General features: G+C 47.3%; 1 protein-coding gene across 1 annotated transcript in view; it reads right to left on the bottom strand.

Moving 5' to 3' along the window:
* Positions 1 to 14328, bottom strand: part of LOC142584535 (uncharacterized) — a 714262-nt gene that overhangs the window by 598672 nt on the left and 101262 nt on the right. The window contains exon 5 of the mRNA XM_075694643.1: positions 8174 to 8332. Coding sequence (XP_075550758.1) covers positions 8174 to 8332 — 159 coding nt within the window. The remainder of the gene's footprint in view (positions 1 to 8173; positions 8333 to 14328) is intronic.

Raw genomic sequence — 14328 nt, 5'->3', positions numbered from 1 at the left:
GCTACCGGCGGATCTGCGTGCGATAGTGCCAGTTCGAGGCGGCGAGATAATGAAAATGGCGGCGGTGGCGGCTTTGATTATTGCCATTTCAGACCTGCAGTCAGGGCAATATACATTTACTATATGGAGTACGTGGTGGTGCCGCAAAGCCGTGCAAATTATCGGGCACGTCCGAAAAAGCGTCTGGAAAATCGGTCGTTAACTACTCTGGCAATACATCGTGCCGATGACACGGCGTCAATGACGATTCATTGCGATTCCTGTTACTCGAGCCAGCATTAACACGACTTTCGTTCCCTTTCAATAAGGTTACAGCTAATTTTCCCTGACAGAAGCACAAATTCCCTGAGTTTTTCCAGACTGTTCAAATTGCCTGAGAATTCCCGGTTTTCCCGGTTGGTAGACACCCTGTCATTAGGCTTGTTGTCCTAGAAGAGCTCCAAAAGCTTCAGGTGGCTCCGGTATCGGTACCGCGACTGGCTCTGGTTGTGGTCGTTCGGGAGGAAATCAGGCAGGCAGCACAAGTCCCGGAGTGAAGCGAGACATGCAAGACAGCGAGACATGCAAGCCACAGCCTCGCATGCCATATGCGGAAGCTGCGCGAAGTTCTTTGTCCCCGATTTTTCACGATGTGCGCGATGTCTTGGACTTTCATGGTGTGCGCACCGTTGAACAAGCAACTGGCGACTTCAGGACTCGGTGCACGCGATTCATGGCTGAAACACGATCACCCCAGTGAGGTATGGCGCACAGCAGACCGGAGGCCCTTGTATTTTCATTGAGGTGAAGCCGATCACCTCTACAGGGTGTGTCCTTACCACCGAGATGGGCTCCGTGTATATTCACTGAATGCGCCGCGCCCGCGCAATGGTGAACGCCCCCTGGAGATTGAAGCTTAGCTCGGGGACCCCAGGACCTCATTTGTCCCAAGATTCTGTGACCCCTGGTCACCATCACCGGCCCAAAACAGGTCTTCCAGCCCCGTCTTCCCGCAGAGCACAAGGCGTTGCTCACCCAGCCCTGCCTCCCGGGACAACTGAGTCCAGCGACCTGCTGAGGTGAGGTCGCTGACGTTGCGAACGCTGAAGATCCTCCACTACGACGACCATGATGTGATGTAATCGGGATGCAGAGAAAGCAGTGTAGTTCAGTGTCAGAATCTTGCGACCCACCAGTTACCGTAGATGACCACGAAGTCATGGCGTTAATCGACACGGGTGCGGACACGTCTGTTATGAGCCAGAATCTTACGCGTACACTGAACAAAGTTTAGATACAATGGACCAGGACTCAGGTTCGTACTGCAGGAGGGCACCTCAAAAGCTGCAGATCGCAGCTTTTAGCCCTGTCAACCACAAAACATGTTTTGGAAAATAAAGAATCTGAATTTGAATGACTCCAATTGTTGAAGTCTCCATGTTGAAGCCTTTTTAGAGTTGTTGTCCATGTATTTAAAATCCACCTACGTGTCTTGGAATGGAGACATTTTCCTTCAAAAACTTGGAATATGTATAGGTTCGTCTACCGCACCGATTCTGAGTGACCTATTCCTAGCCAACATTGACAGAACCCTAGCGGCACGCCTCATGAATTCACAGGTTGCTCGTGTGTTCAGGTTTGTTGATGATTATTTAGTTTTAGTGGACAACGTTGATAACAAGAATCAGTCGCTGTTGACACACCTTGAAAGAATTTTCAGAGAGGGGCTAGAGCCATTGGTGATCACAAGTGAAGAGCTAGATGGTGGAGTGATTAGGTTTCTTGACTTAAAACTAAGTCTGGGCTCCAGTCATTGTTGTTGGCAATACGAACCGCTTGCAAATAAGCCTCTTTTGCCCTTCGAATCTGCACATTCGAAAATCGTAAAACGAGGCTAGTTAAGTCATGTTACAGAAACGCGTTGCAAAAATCGTGCCATCATAGCATTGCTGCCAGCTTTCGGGAGCAAACACGCAGGCTCACGGAGGCAGGTTATCGTTCCCTTGTATTAGCATCTGTGGCACAATGTTTGCTCAAGGAAATCGGAACCAGGGCACCGTTATCTGGGAAGGAGCCTTCCGGTCCAAGCACACGAGAAAAAATAGTGGTGATGCCGTACAATCATTCGATCGCGCACCGAGTAAAGAAAATTGGTAAAAGATGCGAGGTAAAAGTGGTGTTTTCCGCACCGGAAAAATTGCTGAACATGTGTGCAAAGGTAAACCCAGGTGCCACACAGAAACGAGGCTGTGAAACACAACACAGAAAGAAGTTTGTCGACTGCACTAAGGGAGTGGTATATTCCATTCCACTTCAGTGCGGCAGAAAGTACACCAGACAGACTGGACGATGTTTAAACGAAAGATTAAAGGAACCTGATTACAACGTTTCAAAAACAGTCGCAGGACACCTTGAGATACATTGTAGAGATTGCGGATGTTGGCCATTCTTTAAGAATTGTAAGATTGTGGGCAAAGATGGCAGCCAAATAACGCGAGAGATAATCGAAGCCGCTGAGATTGCGCGTTTGGGAAGTATGTGCGTGAGCACGCCCTCAGTCTCCCTTGGTGCAAAGGAATTAGATTTCCTCACGCACTAATCTGAAATTTCGTATCCTGTTCCTTTTTTTGGCAATGTTGAGTGCAGCAAAAACGATCACATGACAAAGCCGGCTTGGCATTGGTAGATGGCCATGTTTGTCAAAGCATTTCTTTTTTGACGTAGTAGTTCTGCGGAAACCCGCAAGGTGAAGAGAAGTAATGAATAAACGGAAAATCAGACATCCACCCGTTCGTAGCAAATGGGACCACCGGGACCACCGCCCGGAAAGGCGGTGGTCCCGGGTTCGAGTCCCGGACCAGGACGAATTTTTCTTCAACTATGAGGCTTTTCTTTCGAGGAACCCGTATGGGTTTCCTTTGTAGCAATTGCTACGAACGGGTGGATGTCTGATTTTCCGTTTATTCATTACTTCTCTTCACCTTGCGGGTTTCCGCAGAACTACTACGTCAAACTGTTGCCTTTGCTTCGTGTTGTCGACAAATTCGACTTCGCTCTGCCATCTGCTAGCCGCCTGGTTAGCTGAGATGGTGGAGCGGCTGCCCCGGAAAGGCGGTGGTCCCGGGTTCGAGTCCCGGACCAGGACGAATTTTTCTTCAACTATGAGGCTTTTCTTTCGAGGAACCCGTATGGGTTTCCTTTGTAGCAATTGCTACGAACGGGTGGATGTCTGATTTTCCATTTATTCATTTCTTTTTTGGTCGCTACCACCCTCCCTCCTGAGTATCTTCCTGTATTTATTCCACTGACAAGGGAATAAAACGATAGTTGCAAGTAACGCTCTGTGGTGTGTGTTTCTCTTCTGTGTGTCTCATCAAAATGTTGCGCAATCTAACCTCTAACACAAAGCTAGCGCCAAAGGGCTTTTACTACGCCGCTCTAAAGACGCAGCTGTTGTGGATGCATCTGTGATGGAGCACCGTTTAGACGCAGGTGGCCATTAAACCAAACCTCGACGTGAGCAATGATGTGTGTTGCCCGGAGCACAGCCCTAAGCATGCATGAAGAACACGTTTAACTTGCGATTGAGAATACTTGCTAGTTAATTAGCTGAATGGAACTTGGAAGGACTAGGGTTTTATTCTAGTGGACAAACATGGGGCTGTCCGTCTGCCTCCCGCAGAAGCCGATGTATTGACAGCCAGACGGGAATTTCACAATACTTGCAACTTCACTCTGAACTACGCAATTAAGAAAAGTAAATGTAACTCGGCGTCATTTTAGAGTTGTCTTAGCGACTAATTGCAATATAATTTGTTTCAGGATAGTTTCGATGAAACAAGAGTTACAGCCATTTTATGCAACCATAGTAGATGCCCATGTATTGACAGCAGATGGGAATTCTGCAACGTTTGCAACTTCACTGTGAACTAATGACAAGTAAATGAAACTCGCCGTAAAGATAGAGTCGTCTTAGCGGCCAATTTCAGTGTGATTTTTTCCAAGATACCTACATTAGATTGACAGCTACAGAGCATTTACGAGAAAGTTGGCCTTGCCACAAGGTGTCTTCTGTTTGCCGCCACGATTTTTCCAAAAGGTAACCGTAGACAGCTTCGCTGTAAAAAGGAAAAAGAGGAATTTGAGCCGGTGCATGCAGCCATGCACTGTTTTCCAGCCTTCTCCCCAACGCCAGTCTCGCAAGCCTCTCTCCTGTTGCCCTTCTACCAGTCCGAACATCAAGCTCTACGCCATGCCACTTTCCGAAACACAAATGGACCGCACCAAATGCACTGACAGTGCTGCTCCTAGATTGCTCGCTGGCCCTTCATTCTACGCAGTTCTGCTAACAGATCAAGCTACTCATGCCCATCTTTGTTGGTTGGGTCGAAGTCATTGCTTGTCATGCAGTTTCTCAGCCTCGTTTGACTCACAGCCAAAACGGAAGATGGCTGATCCACTCACTGATCATTGGCAATGCACGACGTTGCCAGTGAAAAGAAAGCGCACTGCTATAGATTTGGAAACGAAATGCTTCTAACTGATGAGGTGATTGTCACAAACATTCTTACAGCGCATAGCGACAGCGACAGTGATGGCGATGATAGCAGCGATGACATGATAGGGCAGAGTACCTCAAAATTGTCCACACAGAAGGCCCTGCAAATGATTCAGTCCTAGGTTCACTTCCCCCGGGGCCTTCCACAACACTACATGGAGCACCTGGATGCCTTGGAGGAACATGTCGGCAAGCTTCCTATATTGCAAGCAAAGCTGAGAGACATGGGTTTTTCTTGTGCAAGCCAGTGAGAAGTACGTGGCGAGATGCTTGTGCTGATCTCGCCCCAGCGTTTCTTCCAGATTTCTGAACCTGAGAGGCTGCCACGGCAACCTTCTCGCATTTTCTAAGGGCCCTTTTGAGGCCACCAAAGCGATGCCTCCGCAGAGCTCGCAAATCGCTTACCGCCTGTGACCCTATTTCAAGTTGTTATAGCAGTGCCATTCTTGAACGCCGACAGCCATGGCTTGTTACACACTATCCAAATGCGCAAGAAGCAGATTTAAACAATTTAACGGGGCAACACAGCAAGCAGCTGGATGGAGAAAGGTTGTGGGAAAGGAAACTGGCCTTCCCACCATTACAGTTTTCTCAAAACAGTTCTGGCATCCCAAATTCTTATTTTTTTCATCCAACCCGTTTATTATAACAATTATCGGTTATAACAATGGAATTTTTCTGGCACTGAATATTGTTAAAGTGGGTTCGATTATATTTATTATTTTGTTTCAGAGTTAAACCGAAATATTTTTATTGGTTCTCGGTACAAGGGGAAAGTCCGACATCCGAAACAACCGGCGTCTGGCAACATCAGCAATAGCGTGCATCTCAGGCAAGGATAGTGCGAGCGATAGCCGGTCGAGCGCTCCACTAATCTAAGCCTGCCACTCGGTGCACTGGCGATTGGCATCATAGAAAAACCCATGGCTTACACACTGAAGAGCTTATTGTTTCATTTTCTGCAGGTACAACGCTTTGGTACCGAAGTTTTATCATTCATTTAAGTTTGTCTTATAGGAACCGCGGTCTTGCATTTCAGCAAGTACACTCGATGACACTACTAAGATTATATAATACTTTGTGCCGTGCTCAAGGCACTAAGCATAAGCTCACAATTCATAATTCACTTATTGGGAAAAATACAATGTTTCATAACTTTGCTTTAAAAATTTTTGCATGCGAACCAAAACCATTATAAACTGTTATGGGTCCTAATTTTTTTTTTTTCCATTCTGCAGCAGAATGGGAATGGAACTTTTTCAGTGGAACAAAACTAAAACCAGAACAAAAAAATGTTTGTTCCAACACCTTGGTTGTAGTTGAGAAACTCTGCCTAAACCCATGTTTCATTGGTGAGAAAGTGGAATAGATACCAAACAAAAGGGTTGTGTGTGTTAAGAATGTGCTTTAATAATTTGGAACATGTATAGTTAAAAATATCAGGCTATAATTAGTAGGCAACTGTTTATTACCTTATTTGAAGAAAGGCTTTTATTTTTTTACTTTTTCTAATCTTTTGGTAGTACACCAGAAGAAAGCAACAAATGAAAGATAACCACAAGAAATTTGGCCATCCACTCTGCATAAGCATAAGTCTTTAAAATGTGTTAAGCCTGCCATCTGGACCTGGGGATTTTCGTACATTCAAATTCAGCAGTAGGTTAAGTATGCTGGGTTCTGAGATTTCTAGACCGTCAATAGGACATAGTGTTTCATACTTATAGAACACATGAGTAACTCCCGTTATCAGGAGAGAATACAGACTTCAAAAACTTGTTGAATGCATTAGAAGTAACATTACGATCAGAAGTGTAAATGCTGTCTATAAGAAAGGCAACAGTATATGAAGTTCTGGTTGACATCGACTGCCAAACTGTGGGCCCATTGTGCCAGTGATGAATTAGTTGCATAAGCTCTCCTCAGTTTGAGCACTGACACTGCAACAATATGTTAGATTGTGAAGCGGAATGGTGAAATCATCAAAGGACTCGCCATGTAGCTGGTAGCGTTTGCAGAATTGGTGCCGTCCCAGCAGGACATTACCTGTGACGCCGAAGTGCCATGCAAGCATCTCGATGGCCAAAGTGTACTGGACCGAGACGACTAGGCGTCGTATTGGCTTGAAGCTTAATGGACTCGCCTGTGTCTGTAACTTTAACGCAGCTAGTGGTGGCGACAGGTTCAATGGCTCCAGCATAGTCAGAGATGAAAATGCATTGAAAATGCAGTGCCTTTCCAAGATGAGGCCATATAGCAGAAAGGCACGACTGCAGTCTGCAGGCAAGTTGACAACTCCGGACGCAAGCAGGACATTTTACCGAGGTGTTGCCAGCCAGTATGGCTAGAGTGTCAGGGGTGGTGAGAACCAGTGATGACAGTGGCGTAAGCCTGGCAGAAAACACCTTTAGTTGTGGTGTTGCCGTGGGCAGACAGAGACACAGAGCCACAGCTCCACACATGCCACACACGAACTCCCATACCCCCTCCCCCCCCCAATCACATGCATATACCATATTTACTCGCATAATGATTGCACTCGCGTAATTGTCTCACCCCTGAATTTCGCCGTCAAAATTCAATTTTTTTCTTTCCCGTGTAATGATCGCACCCTAAACTTGGCGCAGCGATATGTTGTGTGCCAGATCTAGCTAATGATGATCGCGCTTGCCATCTGTCGAATGCTACGCGTACGACTCTTGAAAACATACCAAGCGGTCTGCACGCACCCAACATTCTTAAGTAGATGCCCCATTTCATTCCTTTTATCAGTTTCCACACTTCCATGACAAAAATAAGCTACAACGAAACTTGCCTCCGCTTTATTACTTGTAGGCTTCATAATGGTTTTGGTCAACAACAACAACAACATAAAGGGTGCCTTTCGATTCTTTTTGTCTGCACTCGTGGGCACGCAACACATAGCGAGCGGCAACGATAGGGGCCACGTTTACCCTGATGGGTTAGAAGTGTACCTACCCTATTCATACGCCGACGCTTGCAATGCAGCTAAGATATTCACCCACCCTTAGCGGAAACGTGCCATATTAGGATAGTAGTGAAGACAAATGCCACAGTTTCCGCAGCATACCCGCCATGTGTTTCTATGTCACTGGCAGCTAAGTGCACCTATCTCTGTTTCTGTCCCCTCAAAGTGGACGTGGCTACATTATTGTCGCAAACTTGCCAATATTAACGATATTATTCATTACTAATAAGGAAGAAACTGTTTCAATACGCATAATGTACTCACGAGAAGAAAAATAATCGCGTTCAGCGCGTTCGGCTTGCTCCGCTGGCCACCGTTTTTGTTATGGTGTCCCGCATTGACAGCGGCAGCCGCCTGCTTGTTGACCCGTTGCCATCCCGCAGCAAATGCCGGATGAAAAAAACTATTTTTCTTTTCGTGGGAAATTTCACTGTGTAATGATCACACCCCTGAATTTGCTTCAATATCTTTTACAGAAAAGTGTGATCATTATGCAAGTAAATTATCAAGTGCGATCATTATGCAAATCGGTGCCATCTCTTGGAAGGCTGTATAAGTTAGGTTGTACTGGGAGCATCTAGCATTAGACTCGGACACTACAGCTACACTCTAGTGCTAGTCAAAATAAGATTTCCTTAAAAAGCACTCACCGTGGTAGAGGGACGGCGGCAGTGTGGCCTGCCACCCACCGAGCAGCAGCAGCAGCCGGAGGAGGCGAGCATACTGCACCTGCAGCTGCTGCTGCTGACATTCAGCCAGGACCCACTGGACATGCTCCAATATCTTCCGTGGGCTCAGCAGCGACTGTCCTGCACAGAGTCATGACACTTATTTCAGCCTCCGTTGAATACGCTACCAGCTGTCTTGGAAAACAACATCCTCCAGAATTAGAAACCCACATACTTGCTCGTCCAGAGAATAGATGAGAAATTTGTTTAATATGCACAACATCAAAATAAAGTTCCTAAACAAAAATCAATGTCTCAAATAACCGGTGCAGCTTTTTTTTTTCAGGGGGGGGGGGGCATTAGCAGACCGTGTGCCCACAAAAAACTACGTTTGCTTCATCACATCATTCTTAGGGCCCAGCATGTCAATCAATACATACCTGCAAACTCTCCCAAATTTGTTGTAAACTTGAGCTCATTCAATAAAATTTTACAAATGTTCCGTCATGTTTTATAAAAACAGATTCTGTTCGCGAAAATGTTTAAAGAATGAAGCAAGTTAGATTGAAAAAAGGAGTGTATACAGGAAACCCCTGGCAATGGTACCTGCACCACCGTGTTGTAGCACGTAAGGCGCTAAACAGAAAATTCGAGGCAAAATTTAACCTGAAGTAGATTAAACTGGCAAAAGTTGCTGAAAGGTCACTGATCTAAAAGCACTGTATTACTTCTATAAGTCTGCTGTTCCTAGCTTGATGCTCCTTATCTATACATAAATTATAATAAACATATCTATCCTACAAAAGGTAGGAACGTAGGAAAGGTAGTCAATACATGCCGCTCCCTTCCTAGTCAAGCGTTCGACGAAAACTCATCTGGTGAGGAAACATATTGGTGCCAAAAAACACGCACTTTTGGCACCAGCTTCCTTCCTGCTCTTCCTCTATCATGTCCGCATCTTATTGTATGCCTAACCATCAAAACTGTTCCGGAGCGCAATTATCAACAGGTGGCCGCCACCGACACATAACACACACACACAACCAGTAGTAACTTGCAAGTGAACAATGCTAGAAGAAAGGCAGGCTGCCCATCACCACTGAGCCCTGCCCCATGGCAACAGAAAACTGAAAAACACCGACACAATAAGAATTTCAGCTGCTTAATTTGGTCTTTTTTAATGACAGCACATTCTTCAAACAGTGGCTGGTAACTGGAAACGGGATGATGAATGCCGAATGTTGATATCATGCTCTCTCTAAAACTGCTGTTCAAGCCAGTTAGTCCAACGGCTGCGTGAGAGTGGTACTGAGCACACTGGACTCTCTTTCTTCTGTGCTATTTACCCCAATGATGCTATTTACCCTAACAATATTTTCTATGGCTGTTTGCACATAGAAATGTTTTTGTACTTTCTTCAGCCTGAGCTCAATTGTGTGCATATAAGGCATCACAGCGCACACCTATTTGGGCTGCAGGGCTCCTGCCCAGGCCACAATGGTGGGCTGGTCCCAATTTCCTTGAGAAAAGACTGCTCAATCTTCTACATCTTATTACATCTGCATGCTGGTTGAGATTCACCAAATAGCAAGCAGAACTGACGATAGTCCAGGTATTGCGTGGACACAAGAGTAGAGTTACACTTAGGATACAAGGGTCTCCCCACACCTAAGGCGAGGAATCACTTCAAAAACTCATTCCGGATGCTCTCTAAAGGCCTGTCACAACCCTGAAAATCTGGTGGTGACTGGACTGAACTTTATGCTGTGCTCGCAGCTGGCACTTGGAAGTCATCATCAAAAGGTCTAGGTGAGACGCAAACTGTCTACAAGCTTTGTTCCCACCAGAAAAGTGGCATCCTTCTTGAAAGAATATTCACTAGCATTACTCCCTGCAGATAAGGAGGGCCTAATAAGTTGCCAAAAGCAAAAGAAGCCATCTTTGGAGTATCACACATGCTTGCCTTGAAAAATGAGGCAAAGAAGCTGTCCAAGTGATAACTACAGAGCCTCACCAGTTCACTGTATAAAAAAAGAAAATAAGGTTGTAGGAGTGCTTTCTGTTACCCTAGTTCATGATGCATAGCTATTAGAAGATAGTTAAATCAGCTTTAGTGGTGCAAAAGTGACTTAGGATATGCTGTGCCAGCCACAATGTCTTAGAAAATAAAATGTAAAAGCAGCAGAAGCTGCTTTCCTCTACAGTTTAGGTAAAAAGCCTGTTTCATCTAAAAAGCTAAGCAAGTCAGTCAGTGGCACCAGTGAATCCTCTCCTAAAATTAAAAGGGGTGTAAAGCTATGGGCGGTTGGTATAATCTGTGCAAAAGTTGTCTCTGCCTTTCAACCTGTGTGGTTTAAAAAATAAAAATTAAAGTATGGGGTTTTAGCTGCCAAAACCACAATCTGATTATGAAGGTTGCAATGTGGGCTTGTTGGTAATGCATCTTGAAGGGATGTACGGTAGCGCGATTAAAAGACGGGACAAAAGAGTGCTGTGTGTGTCCCTGTGTGTCTTCTTTTGTCCCGTCTTTTAATCGCAATACCGAACACCCCTGATTATGAGGCCCGCCATAGTGGGGGACTCCAGAATAATTTGGAACGCCTGGGGTTCTTTAATGTGCACCTACATTTAAGTACACGGGCGTTGTCACATTTCAACAATCTGTGTGGTTTAGAAGAGCTGCGAGTTGGGCAAGCTGCTTGTGCATCACTGTTTACTGGCATGCAAGGGGGTGTTGTGGCCCCAATTACAAGTCATGGAGAGCGCACACGCGCGCATTTCCTCCCGCCTCGTCCCGTTTGCACATTACAGGCGCGTCGAGAGCCGGCGTAGACACGGGAAACTACACGCCCTCCTCTTCTCCTTCACTCTCATGACGCATATAGCCTTTTGGGATGTGTGGTGCGCGACATGGTGCGGTGATCGGGACGGTCAAGAGCAGACGACAAGGAGTGCGTGCGCCGAGGCAAATTCCGTGCTGGAAGGAGAAAAACAACAATGCCGAAGAGCGTCTGGCACGTGAACGTGCGGCGCAAGAAAAACAACTAAAAGAAGAAAAGCAAACCAATTAGGAAAGACCACGGGGCGTCAGGCAGCCAACCGGAGAATGCCTAATCGGCCAGAGAGAAGAAAAAGCGTGGTGCGCTGGCAGAAGGGGGAGACGCAGGGGAGACGCCGGGGAGTTCCAGGAAGCGACGCCAGGAGGAAGTCAACCACCGGACCAGGAGTTGAAGACGGGCTGTCGGGTTCCGGACCCGAGCCACCAGGACTTCACCCGACCGGGGCCTCCTGCCAGCCCGTTCCTGTGCATAGCCCGTCTACCCGAGCGTGCCGCCAGCTGCTCAAGGCCGGTGAGCGTTTGCGCCCGTGGGCAGGGCGAGACCAGTCGGGCTACGGGTTCGAGTTCTACGCCAGCTGCACGGCCAGAACGCCGCCCCCGTCTGTCGTGCCGCCTGCTGCCCAAGGCCGGCGTTCGAGCTTCTGTGCCCGTGGGTAGGACAAGAGCAGTCAGGCTACGGGCCCGAGCTCTACACCCAGCTGCCCGGCCAAAACGCCGCCGCCGTCTGCTCGTGCCGCCAAGCCACCTGCTTTACCTCTCCACGCCAGAGCTGGCACGCTCCGGTCGCCCGGTCAGTCAACTTACACCACGACCTTTGGTGAGACCGGCGCAACTCCTTGCGCCAACTTGTCGCCGCGTCTCCGTATCAAGACTGTTATGCGTCCCTGCCGTCATGGCAAGCCCGGACTCGCGCACTAGTTCGCAACCCTGCGTCTCTAGCCCACACTAGCCCCAAATGTGTCTTACCGCCGTGATGTCTATTTGAGTGTTTATTTTATTCTATTTCTTTCTATAATTTATTTTACGCTTCTAGTTTGATTAAAAGTCTTTGTGTGTGTGTTCGAAACCAACGGCTTTGTCCTCAATTGGGTTCTCGGAGGCTCCGCCTAAGAGAACTGTTAAAACCTTTGAGTACACGAACCGTTGTCCCCATATTTGGGCATCACAAATTGGCGTCCGCGACAGGACAAAGCCGTTCGTTCGGATTTTTTTTCCTAAAGGCTAGGAACTATGGCTGCTAGCACACGAGACCTCTTAGCCTTAGCTGAACGCATGGGGCTAGAAGGTGCGGAGTTGAGGGCATGGCTGAACGAGCAGGAAGCGCGTGCGCGAGAAGAGCGGGCAGCGGAGCGCGAGGCTAAAAAGCAGGAACTTGTATTAGAGGAAAAGAATTTACAGTTACGGCTTAAAGGCGCGAAAGCTGAGGGCAATCGTGGTGAGACGAGCCAACGGCAGCTAGAATTGGAGGAGCGAACGCTTCATTTGCGCCTTCAAATGGCGGCAACGAATGCTGCAAGAACAGCTGACCGAGGGCCTGGATGGAGTGCTCCATTCAGCGTGAATCCTCACAGTTTAATGCCGGGATTCATTGAAAGCCAGGACGACTTGTATGCCTATTCAAAAAGGTTCGAAAGCGTCGCCACTGGACAAGAATGGCCTAGAGACAAATGGGCCACGGCTCTAAGTTTATGCTCGAGCGGAGAAGCTCTGAAAGTCTTTGGACATCGTTCTCCAGAAGACTCCCTCGACTATGATAAAGACAAGTTGGCGTTGCTCCAGCGTTTTCATTTTACGGCGGAAGGCTACCGGGAAAAGTTCCAACAGAGCAAACCCCAAGATGGCGAAACTGGAAAGCAGTACGCAACTAGGCTACTGAGTTTCTTTGATTGGTGGGTGGAAATGTCCAAAACCGAAAAGGAGTATTTGGCACTTCGCAACCTAGTGGTGACGAAGCAGATTCTGAACAACTGTCATCATCGGTTAGGACTCTTCCTGCGCGAGAAGAGCTACCGCCAGCTAGATGACATGGCCGAAGCTGCCGATAATTTGTTAGAGGCTCAGAGACAGCCCAATTTGTTAGTGTTCCGGCAGAAATCGGAAGGCCTTAACCCTACGGAGAAAACCGGAAGCTCATCTGAGAGAGTTCCAATGCGATGCTTCGTATGTGGAAAGCTGGGTCATGGGGCATCGGATTGCCGATCTGCGGATATTGCGGACTGTCGTACTGCGGATATTGCCGTAAGCCCGGGCATGATGTCAAAGCCTGCACCAAGAAAAATGGTCCACCAAGGAAGATGTCTTGCCTATTGTCGCCAGAAGAGTGCCTGGAAGATTCCAACACAGCAGTCGTTGAACAAGAAGACATAGCTAGCACGGTGAAGACCCCCACAAAGACTGTAGCACGCAAGATGCCAGTGCTAAAGGGCATCATCTTCGGGCAGACCGCGTCAGTCTTGCGAGATATGGGAAGCAATACGCTGGTCGTGCATCGTTCCCTCGTACCAGACAAGGCTCTGACAGGTACCACCGCTAAGCTTGTCCTGGCGGATGGCAGCAGCATTGAAGTTCCTGAGGCTAAGGTTGAAATTCATTCACCTTATTTTTCTGGTACGTCGATTGTTAAGTGTATGACAGCTCCTTTATATGATGTTGTTATCGGAAATATACCAGGCTCACGAGAAGCTCATGATCCAGATAAAACCTGGACAGAAAGGCTGAAGAAGAAGCCCATCGAAGATGGTGTAGCAAGTGAGAAAAGAACCAAGGGAGAAGATCATTCCCCGGATGCTTTGCTAGTCGGCATCAAGAGCCGAGACCAACAGCCAAAAACATCCACGATCAATATCAGCGCCTTGAAAATAACCAGGAAGGATCTTTCCACGGCCCAGAACAAAGATAAGACCTTAAAATCTTGCAGGAACAAAGTGGGTCAAGTGTTCCAAGGCAAAGGATTAGCATCCCACTCATTCGAAGTTGTAAGGGGAGTGCTGTATCGTCGTTACCGGCTACCCTCTGGCAAAATGACCGAACAAGTGGTAGTAGATCAAAGATTACGCTGCCAAGTGCTCACTTTGGCACACGAAAGCCTTATGTCAGGGCACCAAGGAATTAAGAGAACAATTGATCGGGTTCTGGAATCCTTCCACTGGCCAGGAGTCCAAGAAGCAGTGAGAAGATACGTACGCTTTTGCGATACTTGCCAGTGAACATATCCAAAGAGCAAGGTGGGCAAGGCACCTCTTGGTCGTGTGCCTTTAATAGACACTTCATTTGAAAGAGTGGCGGTGGACATAATTAG

Source organism: Dermacentor variabilis, chromosome 6 (assembly GCF_050947875.1).
Source record: "Dermacentor variabilis isolate Ectoservices chromosome 6, ASM5094787v1, whole genome shotgun sequence".
NCBI classification, from domain to species: Eukaryota; Metazoa; Arthropoda; class Arachnida; order Ixodida; family Ixodidae; genus Dermacentor; species Dermacentor variabilis.
The sequence above is the reverse complement of the archived record's forward strand: the minus strand, read 5'-3'. Positions and strand labels throughout refer to the sequence as shown.